The 12697-nt window shown below is 42.7% G+C and overlaps 1 protein-coding gene across 2 annotated transcripts in view; it reads left to right on the forward strand.

Annotated features, from left to right (window-relative positions):
• The window catches only part of LOC143023841 (peroxidase-like), a 724944-nt gene that overhangs the window by 298643 nt on the left and 413604 nt on the right, over nt 1-12697 (forward strand). For both annotated transcript variants that reach the window (XM_076182490.1, XM_076182481.1), the window contains exon 8: nt 3063-3190. In XM_076182490.1, coding sequence (XP_076038605.1) covers nt 3063-3190 — 128 coding nt within the window. The remainder of the gene's footprint in view (nt 1-3062; nt 3191-12697) is intronic.

A 12697-nucleotide genomic window follows, 5' to 3' on the forward strand; every position in this document is an offset into this window, starting at 1 on the left:
AGTGATGTTATGCAGCCAGCCCAAACTTGTGAATAAGTTAAATTGCCCTCATCTATGCCATTCTTTTTTAGACATAAGTTTAGTTCGGCCCCGCTCACCCAACCTAAACTTTTGTCACGCACTGTATATAGGGTTTCAGTGAGTATAATGAAAGGTGACACCAGAGAAATATCTCACCAGAAACCAGTTGGCAGGGAGGTGAGATCACTACCAAAATCCCTTCATAGCAACCATGAATAGTACAACCAAAACAAAACAGGACATTCCTGTTGGATCATGGTCTCCTAAAGGTCCAACCTCATTGCCTCATGTATTTACCTAGTTGTATTTTACAGGAAGGAGAGCTATGCTCGTGGTGTCCCGTCTTCATATTTCATTTTATCTAAACTATTTTTAAATTCATGTATTGTTTTTGCACACACCACTTTCTCATCTAACTTGTTCCAACTGTCTATTACTCTGTGAGGAAAGCTGTTCTATTTCACATCTCTTCTATAGCTGTCTTTCTTGATTTTCTTTCCGTGCCCTCTTGTATTTCTATCATCCCATTTTATCAGATTCTCTCTATCAATAGTTTCTATGCCTTTCATGATTCTGTAAATAGCTATCAAATCTCCTCTCTCTCCTATTTGCTCTAGTGTCTGTAGTTCAAGTTTTGCTAGTCTCTCTTCATATGATAGTTTTGAGAGTGTTGGTGCCAATTTTGTAATTGGTCTTTGTATTGTGCTTACGGTAGTGTGCCACTGAATGTGAGTAAACATTATCTAAGCATATCCAAGTCTTGGACATTAAACAGCATGAAGAAAGTGAAGATCTATATTTACAATGTACTCTCAGAAGACCACAGGCTGGAGAGTTTAATGGAAGAACTAGACAACATCAAGTGGGACATTGTAGGACTGAGTGAAGTCCAAAGAGCTGACACAATTACAAGATGGTCACCACCTGTTCTACTATAGTCAAGTTCAGGACAGGGTTTTTGGGATAAATTTGATAATTATTTTATCTTCTGTCATTTCAGAACCATTTGAAGGATTTGATAGTGGTAAAGTGCAACAGATAGCTGATTCTGTGTACTGTTGGTGTATGTGAGAGCTAGAGAGCATGGGCAACTGGAAAGCACCAGAATATAGGAAGAGTGTGACCTGCATCATGATGATTCACGCCTGATTAAAAAATTCAGAAATCTTAGCTACAACTTGGTGCTCCTTGAATACCATGAAGGCCGTGAGATGTGAGCTGGAGAATTGCAATGGAGATGTGGAAGCAGTGACTAGCAGGCGTTCTGACTCTGTCTGCACAATGAAATTTGTTGAGAAGCTGCAAAAAAAGAAAGAAAGAAAAAAGTGCGGCAAGAGAGATGGGTGTCGGAGTGGCAACTATGAAGAAAGACTGAACAAGGATTTTCACTACTCCTCATACAAGAGGTGCAAGGGCCAACTACTCACTGCCAAGGCCCAAGAGAACCACCTTACAAAAGCCAAGAAACTCCTCAACAAGGTCAAATGCCCAGTTGAGTCGGGGATGCTCTGATTCTTCTCAGATGAGAAGAAATTTTGCCAGGAACTGTTGCATAATGCACAGAACAACAGGTGGCTAGCCTACAGTCTGCATGAAGCCCCATGGTTCATGAAGACCAAATTCCCTCAAACTGTGATGGTCTTTGGGTGTGTTTCCAACAAAGCCCATATCATGCTTCCCCACATCTTTGAAGAGGGACTTAGACTCATTTTAGATAGCTATATTGAGTTGTTGTTCACTGTTGTCAAGTGCTGGGTGGAGAGGGTGGCTGTAGGAAGACCATACATGTGGCAGTAAGACTCAGCTCTGTGTCACACCTCCAGGAAAACCCAGAGGTGGCTGTCTGAGAATTTCTACGATTTCACCAGTCCCAACATCTGGCCTCCAACTCACCTGATTGCATCCCCATGGATTATAATGTGTGGGGCACAGCTGAAAAAGACACCAATCATACTGCCTGCAACACCAAGGATGAACTGATTGCCAGGATCAAACTGGTGTTCAGATGTCTGTTGAAGGATACTGTGAAGGCCATGTGTGGCAAGTTCAGGTCCTACCCTGAGGCCGTGGTGGAGGTTCAGGACAGCTTGTTTGAGTGAGCTGTATTTGGCAAAAGTTGCTGGATATGTGATAAACTAGGATGCCAATGGCAAACATTAACATTCCTCTATTTTGTGCACAAAAATAAGGAAACAGTTACCTGTAATGATTCTTATAAGGTGTAGAACCTTTTCTGTCAATATGCATATTATATCTCATTGACATATAATGCATAAATTGATGGCTCTAGATCAGGGTGTTCAGAAGGCATTCTCTCTTCAAATGAATATGTGTAAGAATTGGCAAAGAGAACACCTAGTGTATAGGTACTTCATTGATTAGGACATACATGTTGCCATACATAAAATACTCGTGTCTCTTTGGCACAAGCCTGTATTAGGTGATGAAGAAAATCTTTAGTGGAGAAAGGTCTGGATTCAGAGTGATATGGCTACAAATGAAGATGTTTTTGTCTATTGGGATATTTCTAAATAAGCTTTTGATGTTCATTTATGCAATTTTGCTAAAGGGACTTGATCCTTTGATGAAGTTAAGGAACCTTTTGTTAAGTTAACACTGTGTGGTTGGGGTAAAAGGTGTTTTAGGTTACTGAGGCTCTTGGTAAATTTGTAAGTGAATGAAGGAGTCTGACTAGCGATGGGCCAAAGAGAAAAACCATGTTGTCAGTAAAGGGTAACTAAAATGAGGCTGGACCATTAAGGGTGTAATGATATTACAACAAAAGATAGTGAAATTCCATTGGAATTGGAAATAAGATTGCTGGTTATAAAGGAAACAAATTTAATGGAGTGGATGGAGGGCACGAAAAAGACAAAATTGATCATGATAGTTGATAATGAATGGTTATCAACATGTTTATTGCAGAGTAAACAGGTAGTAACAGGATGCAGATTTTGTCTTGTCGTATCTCTGTGGAATGATGTATTATGAATGATAAAGTATCAGGTTACAGACACATTTCTAACCTCTCAATTTCACAGGTGATACACGTGTCAATGAACATCCAGGCCTGACAACAATGCACACTCTCTGGGTGCGAATCCATAATGCAGTTGCCAAGGAACTGAGTGAGATTAACCCGCACTGGGATCATGAGCGACTTTACCAGGTATGTATCATTTGTAGATTGTCCAGATATTTTTATGCTTTTATACAATTTTCTTCTACAGTATATTTTCTCTAACATGCCGAAAAAATATCAGGTATTTCTTGGATGCTTAATGTGCATGTACAATTTATCCCTCATACACAGGTATTGACTTCATAGTAACATGAAGTAGTGATTGCATGGGAACATGCAGTAACATACTGCCAATGATTGAAGGACTCTTCTGGGGTGTCCCTACAGACCAAAGCCATATATCATTTGTCTGTGTTACAGATGAAATATTAACTCATAGAGCAATCATGTTACTTTTATGCTATAGCTGTTTGTCCTTTATGTTGTGCCCTTGAAACTGTCCTATACCACTTCTATGACTCTATCTCTTCTGGATCCCCTTGTGGTTGGGGGGGGGGGGTTCTACCACCATGTTTCCCATGTTTGTTGTATAAGGCATGTAGGATAGCAAATGTACTAGGGATCCTGCCATGTATATTTATCCTACAAAAATTCAAGTCATAAAAGGGTTTGGGAAGAAGACTCCAATCAGAACCCTAATAGTTAGGTAATTAAATGTGTGTGGATATGGTACAGATAGGAAAAAGATATGGAAGAAATTGACAATTTTTGACAACAAAAGTGAATGTGTTAGCATTGAGACTAATTGCAGGAGTAAAGGGAAGTTTGGGAGGTGTCTGAAGGGGAGTGAGGAAGGGATTGAATGGCTCTGCTGGTAACTAATAAGAAAAGAAAGTTTGTGGTGGAGTGGTAGGAAGTGTTTTTTAAGTTTATGTTGGCAAAAATAGAACTAATGAGAGATGCTGGTTTTCATGAGTCTAGGTATTGAAAAAATGACGAGGAAAGTCAGGCATTTTGGATCAATTTAAGGACATCAGTCAGTTTTATAGAAGTGAAAAATTAAAGATTATGAAAAACATTGAAAACTTGCCAAAAATATCTTCAGGAGTTGGCAACATCCCAAATTTTTAAATAGATACAGCAAATTTTATTATGAATAATTATTATTTCAGTATAAATATTGCATGTTGGCAACCCTGGCATCAGAACATGTGACTACTCATATCTAGCTTGTTATCTTTTATCTTATTTATTTTTATATATTTATATTTACTTTGTCCTTTTAGATAATATATTTGACAGCAACTCTGTGGTGTGTGCATGTATTTACCTAGTTGTATTTTATGGGAAGGGGAGCTATGCTCATGGTGTCCCTTCTTCATATCTCATTTTATCTAGACTTTTTAAATTCGTGTATCATTTTTGCACACACCACATTTTCATCTAACTTGTTCCAAACATCTATTACCCTGTGGGGAAAGCTGTTCTTTTTCAGGTCTCTTCTTTAACTGTCTTGATTTTCTTTCCATGTCCTCTTGTATCTCTACTATCCCATTTTATTAGATCCTCTCTATCAATAGTTTCTATGCCTTTCCTGATTCTATAGTTATCAAGTCACCTCTCTTTCTTCTTTGCTCTAATGTCTGTAGCTCAAGTTTTGTTAGTCTCTCTTCATATGATAGTTCTGAGAGTGTTGGTGCCAATTTTGTAATTGCTCCGAAACTCTGTATTTGCTATCATCAACTCTCTTTCTAGACACATCTCCACCATCAACTCTCCACTACGATTCTTTCCTGGAACTCCACATTTCCCAACCACTCCGTCAATTGGTTCATTTCCTACTCTAGCATTAAGGTCTCCCAGTACTATTACATTGACATTTCTCCCTAATCCCTCTATGCACTCATTTAAATCTATCCAAAAAGCCTTACCCATCTAATTTTGATAATTCTTTCACAAATTTTAGCTATCATACTTATAAGAGAGACAAGGAGGAGTTGAATACACAGAGGAAATAGAAATGACAGAAATTATGAACAAGCATTTTAAATCGGTGTTTACAAGGGAGAACATACAACCTAGAGATATCAAGTGGGAGGAGAAAGTCCCCCTATTAAAGACATAGAAGTAACAAGGAATAAAATAATGAATCACTTGAGTAATCTTGATGTCAGAAAATCGCATGGACCAGGAACGAACTAACAGACAAAATACATAGTCTAATTAACAGTTCATTGAAAGAAGGAAAAGTTCCAGAAGATTGGAAAAGAGCAAATATAGTACCAATATATAAAGGGGGAAACAAGGAAGACCCTACTAACTATAGACCAGTCTCTCTTACAAGTATGATAGCTAAAATTTGTGAAAGAATTATCAAAATTAGATGGGTAAGGCATTTGGAAAAAAACAATGTACTAAATCCAAGGCAATTTGGATTTAGACAAGGACGATCATGCATCACAAACTTAATGTGTTTCTATTCAAGGCTAATAGATGTAATACAAGAAAGAGATGGATGGGCTGATTGTGCATTTCTAGACCTGAAAAAAGCTTTTGATAAGGTGCCACATAAGAAATTGCTAAAGAAATTAGAAATGCAGGAGAAATACAGGGCAAACTACAGAAGTGGATGGAAGACTTCTTATATGAAAGAAAAATGAGAGTGGTGATAAGAGACAAACATTCTAATTGGGATGAAGTGATTAGTGGAGTTCCACAAGGAACAGTTCTGGCCCCAATAATGTTTGCTATATATATTAATGATATGGATAAAGGAATTGAAAGTTACATGAGCTTCTTTGCAGATGATGCAAAATTGTTGAAAAAAAAAATGAAAACTGTAGAAGATTGTGAGTTGTTCCAGAGTGATCTCAATAAAGTATGGGAATGGAGTAGGTAAAGGAGGCAAAGAGGAGAGCAGATGTGAAATGGGGTAAGAGTATGACAGATAATTTTGAAAGTAATAAAAAGATGTTTTGGAAAGAAACTAAGAGAGAAGAGGAGGCGAATCAAGTAGAGAAGAAAAGGTAAAAGGTGCAGATGGAGAGTTGGTAATGGAAGAGAAGGCAGTAAGGGGAAGATGGGCAGAATATTTTAGGGAGTTGCTAAATAAGAAGGAGGATAGGGAGGGAAAGGTAGTTGCAGTGGGAAATGCTAAGAAAATAAGAGTGATGAGTGAGGAAAATGTAGGAGAAATAAGGAAGGATGAAGTGAAGGCAGTTGTTAAGATGATGATCGCAGGTAAGGCACCTGGTCTGGATGGATGCCATGCAGAATGTCTAAAAAAAGGAGGTACAGTGGTGGTGGACTGGCTGGTGAGGTTATTTAATGTTTGCTGGAGAGGGTAGAGTGCCAGAGGACTGGAGGAGTGCCTGTATAGTTCCATTTTACAAGGGAAAAGGAGACAAGTGTGAGTGTAGTACTTTCAGAGAGATTAGCTTGTTAAGTGTAGTTGGGAAGGCTTATGGTAGGATCTCGATTGAGAGGATTAGGAGAGGAACAGAGGGAGTAATTGGTGGGAAACAGTGTGGATTTAGGGCGAGTAGAGGTTGTGTAGATCAGATCTTTGTGGTAAGACAGATATGTGAGAAAGCTATAGGAAAGGGGAAGGATGTTTTTTTGGCTTTTATGGATCTGGAAAAGGCTTATGATAGGGTAGACAGGAAGGCGCTATGGGAGGTTATGTGGATATATGGGATAGGAGGAAAGATTCTAGTAGATGTCAAGAGTTTTTACGAGAGTAGTAGAGCGTGTGTCAGTATAAGAAATAGAGAGAGTGAGTGGGACTTTGTCAAGGTTGCGTTATGTCGCCCTGGTTGTTCAACTTATACATGGATGGGGTAGTGCGAGAGGTAAATGCGTGGGTAGTGGGCAAGGGATTGGAGATGGTTAAAGAAAATGGAGAAAAGTGGGAGGTGAGCCAACTGTTGTTTGCTGACGACACTGCACTTGTGGCAGGATCGGAGGAGGGATTGAGGAAGTTGGTGACAGAGTTTGGGAGAGTGTGTGATAGAAGAAAGCTGAAGCTAAATGTGGGTAAAATTAAGGTGAGATGTACAACGGGTGAAAGTAGCAGCAGACTGGAAGTGAGCATTAAGGTAGTGACTGGAGGAAGTGGATAGTTTTAGATACTTGGGTGCAAATGTGGCAGGAAAAGGTGGAATGGAGGTGGAGGTAGAATGTAGATTGAGAGAAGCGAGTAAATGCCTTGGTGGATTGAAGAGTGTAATGAGGAATAGACATTTGGGAATGGATGCGAAGAGGAGACTGTATGAAGGAGTGATTGTGCCAAACAGCACTGTATGGAGCAGAAACATGGAACATAAGAGAGGAAGAGAGAAGGAGTTTGAATATGTTTAACATGAGGTGTCTGAGAAGTATGATAGGGGTTACTAGGCTAGATAGAGTGAGAAATGAGGAAGTGAGGAGGAGAATAGGGGTGGAAAGGGAGTTGGGAGATAGGGTTGATGAAAGAGTATTAGGATGGTTTGGACACATGGAAAGAATGAGTGAAGAAAGACTGGTAAAAGAGTTATGGAAGGCAGATGTGGAGGGAGTGAACATGAGGGGACATCCTAGGATGAGATGGATGGATGGGGTGAAAGGGGCTTTGGGGAAGAGGGGAATGTCTGTTGAGGAAGGACGGGAGAGGACAGAAGACAGGGGTGAATGGAGAATGGTTGTATATGGATGATGTTGTGATGCATGAGGTGGAATGGGTGTGGGGATGGGGGTGAGGTAGTATGTGTGAGCAAAATTTGACACAGCCCGAAAGGATTTCTCCCCATCTTCTTTTATGCATTGGGAAACGGAGAGGGGGGTAGTTGCTGATTTGATGAAGCGGCCTTGCTGTGGGTGTGCTGTGCCTTGCAACACTGCCTCTGACCCAGGGCAGTGGACAAGGTGCAGGGATGACCCGTCATCCAGGAGGTGCTAAGATGGGAGGGAGGGTGGAAGGGAGTGGAGTGTATTTAGGGATGGAATGGGTGGGAATGATTTTATGCCTTTTTCTTTTTGGCTACCTCCCTTGTAAGGGGAAAAAAGTCTTGGTATTTGTATGTATGTTTACAAATCTGTAAAATAGTTTTGGTTGATCTTTACATTTTTCTATGACATCTTTTTTGTATTTTCTCTATTCTTCTTTGCCTACATACATATACAGTATATACTAAGGCTTTTTCCCCCTTACAAGGGAGTTAGCCCCCCCCCCAAAAAAAAAACAGGCATAAAATCATTCCCACCCATTCCATCCCTAAATACACTCCACTCCCCTCCACCTTCCCTCTTATCTTAGCACCTCCTGGATGACGGGTCATCCCTGCACCTTGTCCACTGCCCTGGATCAGAGGCAGTGTCACAATGCACAGCACACCCACAGCAAGGCCACTTCATTAAATCGGCGACACCACCCCTCTCCGTCCACCCTTACATAAAAGAAGAAGACGGGGAGAAATCCCTTTGGGCTGCGTCAAATTTTGCTCACACATACTACCTCACCCCCCATCCCCACACCCATTCCACTTCATGCATCACAACATCATCCATATACAACCATTTTCCATTCACCCCTGTCTTCTGTCCTCTCCCGTCCTTCCTCAACAGACATTCCCCTCTTCCCCAAAGCCTCCTTCATCCCATCCATCCATCTCATCCTAGGATGTCCCCTCATGTTCACTCTCTCCACATCTGCCTTCCATACCTCAATTTCTCCGACAGCACAATTATTGTTGGCAACTGTGGCAGGCGATAGAAAATGTTATTTCAAATGAGAGCTCGCACACAAACAACATCACGTTGCCGCCACCCAGCCTGATGCTGTCTTGGTGTCTTTCAGACTGCAGTGGTGAGAGGACGTGGTACTACGTCATGTCTGTAACAAAAGAGTTATTTGACTGCGAAACACTCATAACAGAGGTAGAGAAGAGACCACCTCTTTATTATTTCAAAGGAATACAATGATAAGAATATTATAAAGGTAAAAAACATATTGTATTTACTTGAAAGGAAAACGTTAACTATTGTTTGGAAGGTCAATGCATCTGCCTGTCTGCCTGAATGTACGTATGTATGTTCATATGAATGTATGTATATATGTGTATGTTCTTATGGATGTGTGTTCATATGTATGTGTTCTTATGTATGTACGTATGTATGTTCTTGTGTATGTATGTCTATGATGACACTATAAACAATAGTTGCCGCCATCGTGTGCGGGTGTACCTTACCGACAACTTATTGTTGCAACAATTGTTTTATTGTGACAATATTTTGTTGTGACAACTAGCAATAAAATGTTGCTCGTGTGCGGGCAGCCTAATTCCTTTTTCTAACAATTACTCACACACTTGAGTTATGAAGCAATTCACAAATCATTCTTCAAAAAGTGGCTGAGTCATCCATATCTTAAGGACCCCATTCACGACAACGATTTTCAACCCTAACCCAGATTTCGAACATGGTCGGGGTTGGAGTTGTGGTTGGCGGCTTCGCCACTCACTGCAACAACCAATTGTCCATTTCTTCGCAGTTGATCCGCAGTTCTATTGTGATAAGATGTCTGATCTCGACTCTGACGATCTTTTAAATATTGCTGTTTTTTTAGAGGCAGATAGAAAGAGCAAAAAAAAAAAAGTCAAAGTGGTGTAAGTCTTGGCTTCAAAAAAGAAACAAGCTATCCCATAATCAATTATTAGAGGAACTGAGACTAGAGCCTAAAGACTATATGAACTATTTAAGAATGGATGAATCCACATTTTTAGAACTTCTGTCCTTGGTAACACCAATCATAAAAAAAAAAAAAAAAAACAGGATACGATGATGAGGAAGGCTATTACACCTCATGAACGTCTCGTATGTACATTACGATTCCTAGCAACAGGGAGGTCATATGAAGACCTCAAATTTTCTTCACTCATATCTCCCCAAGCACAGCGGCGGCGCCAGGAATTTTTAGTTGGGGAGGCTAAAGGGTGGCTGAGCAAATTTTTTTTTTGGGGGGGCTAATAGTAATATGATAATACACATATATTATCCTCATTTCAGAAGGGGAGGGGGTTAATGGTTGGGCAAGCACTGATGGCTGACAAATCTTTAGCCCTGGCAATTAAAAATTCCACTTAATGAAATTATTTCAATGAGTGTTTTAAATGTTCAATTTGCTCATTTCGGTTGGGGGGGCTAATGGGGAGGCTGGCCACTGCCCAAGCACTAGGAAGAATAATTCCTGAGACCTGTGATGCAATTTATAAGGTTCTTTTAACTTTCCATAGGCATGGATGTTGACTGTATATCTCAATAATCTCTCTTACGAAATCTTTACTGTACGCTTCCATTTTTTTTAGTTAGGCAGCACAACTGTAGCTACAAACGCACGGTACGAAATTTTGGGCACAAGTGATAGATTTAGATGTCCGCACCCATCCACCACTCCAACCCCAACACAGACATAAAGCTCCGCCCACAAAATATCAGGAAAATCTGAACGACTCCAACCCCAACCACGACCTGCAAATCGGGGTTGCGATGTAGGTTGTTGGAGCCCATCCACGAGAAAATTTGGTCTGGGTTGGGGTTGGAAATCTGGGTTGGGGTTGAAAATCGTTTTCGTGAATGGGGCCCTTTACGATTTGATCGAAAGTAAACAGGCAAAGTGTGTTTGTTTACATGTTTGAACGCATGTGGATTTTCTGAATAGTAAATTAAGAATGGATTCAGTTTGAATCCTGCGATATTCCCACCAAGCAAAAGAGTAAGCCTATCCTTGTAAGCTTTAAATCCTGGCATTATTTTAGCTTCTTTATAGATATACAGTATGTGAGTCTTGGCATTCACGTTGTAGTGGTTTGGTTCGAACAAGCCAGGGAAAATGAAATTCACTTTGGTCTCTTATTCTAATCTCTTTGGTAAAACCACAAGTAATAGCCACTGGTTAGTGGATCTGATCAGTCGTAGCTGGACGGTGAGCCTACGTCAGAGGCGGTGGCGGCTGATGACGGCGAGGCTCGATGGAACTGCTACAAGACTGGACGAGATGTTGTTGCTGCTGCCGTGGCTATTACCATTCTCTCCTGACTAGCCGCCGCTGCCCTATTTAAGGGTCGCTCGCGGCTCAGCGTAGTTGGCAAGAGAGGTCGCTAGCCGCTCGAGAACCATTTGCTGGCTCCTGATTGGCTAGCTCATATTCACCTCTTGCCAACTATGGGAAGTGTGTGACCGCCTGTGGCTGCGTCACTACACCACTCCCCCTCTCTTCGAGAGCGGGCGTCGAGGGAGATAGGGAGCGACGCGCGCGACGTGGTTGAATCGGTGTGGCCTTCGTATCACTCGCCCAAAACGTGTGGTCATTCCATCAGGGGGCATGTCTGGCGAGGAGGGCCTTGATGGAGGGGGGCTCGAATGCAGGGTGGTGTGGTCGAAGCCAGATGCCTGGCGAGGTGGGGTCGGTTGAGTATGGAGCTGTGAAGACATAAGGTTGGGTGAGAATTGTTGCATTGCATGGTAGAGTGGGGGCGTAGGGTGGGGAGGATCTTGCGGGGTGCCGGGAACAGTTGTAGAAGGATGTGGTTGCGGGGTGGGAGAAGGAGAAGGGTTCGCTGTCGTGTGCGTGTGATCTGTGTATGGTGAAGAGTCAGAGGCAGGAGGGGAGTGTTGGTTTGGAAGGGAGAGTGTTTCGGGGGGTGAGGAATGACTTGGTTCGGTGGTGAGGATGGGGTTAGGACCATGTTGTAAGATGTATTGTAGTGGCCCTGGAGGGGAGTGTTGGTTTGGAAGGGAGAGTGTTTCGGGGGGTGAGGAATGACTTGGTTCGGTGGTGAGGATGGGGTTAGGACCATGCTGTAAGAGGTATTGTAGTGGCCCTGGAGGTTTGGTAGGGGGATTGATGGGGAGATGGGCCGGCTTGAGCCTGTCGATGGAGACGCTATCCGGTTTGGCACCTCGGTTGATCACGAAGTACTTTGGTGATCTGCTGAGGACTCGGAAGGGGCCGTCGTATGGGCGCTGAAGAGGAGCTCGTGTGGAGTCTTTCCTGACGAAGACGTAGTCACTTGTAGACAGGGCCGGGGGAAGGTGCTCCGGCTGTGGTTGTGGTGGACGAGGGGGTGTTGGACGGGTGTTGGCGAATGTGTCCTTGATGAGTTGGAGGAGGGCGTGACGATCCGGATCGCCGACGGCAGGCGTGGCAATTTCCCCAGGGAGGCGAAGGTTCTCAGCGTAAAGTAGCTGCGATGGGGAAATGTCATTGTCGACCTTAGGTGTGACGCGGATCGTGAGAAGCACCAGGGGAAGGGCGTCGACCCAGTCGCATGAGGGTTGTGCCTTCAGCGACTCCTTCAGTTGGCGGTGGAACCGTTCCACGAGTCCATTGGCTTGGGGGTGGTAAGCGGTGGTCCGGTTACGTTTGGTGCCAAGGAACTTGAGGAGGCTGGACCATAGGTCAGATTCGAACTGGGAGCCCCTATCGGTGACAATGATGTGAGGTGCGCCGAATCTGGATACCCATCCAGAGAGGAAAGCACGGGCGGTCGTCTCGGCGGATATATCCGGAAGGGGGATCGCTTCTGGCCACCTGGTGTACCTGTCGATACACGTAAGGAGGTAACGCATGCCGCGAGAAGGCGGAAGGGGGCCCACAATGTCCACATGAACTGACTGGAA

Source organism: Oratosquilla oratoria, chromosome 3 (genome assembly GCF_046742065.1).
Source record: "Oratosquilla oratoria isolate Oo_2021 chromosome 3, ASM4674206v1, whole genome shotgun sequence".
In the NCBI taxonomy this organism is placed as follows: domain Eukaryota; kingdom Metazoa; phylum Arthropoda; class Malacostraca; order Stomatopoda; family Squillidae; genus Oratosquilla; species Oratosquilla oratoria.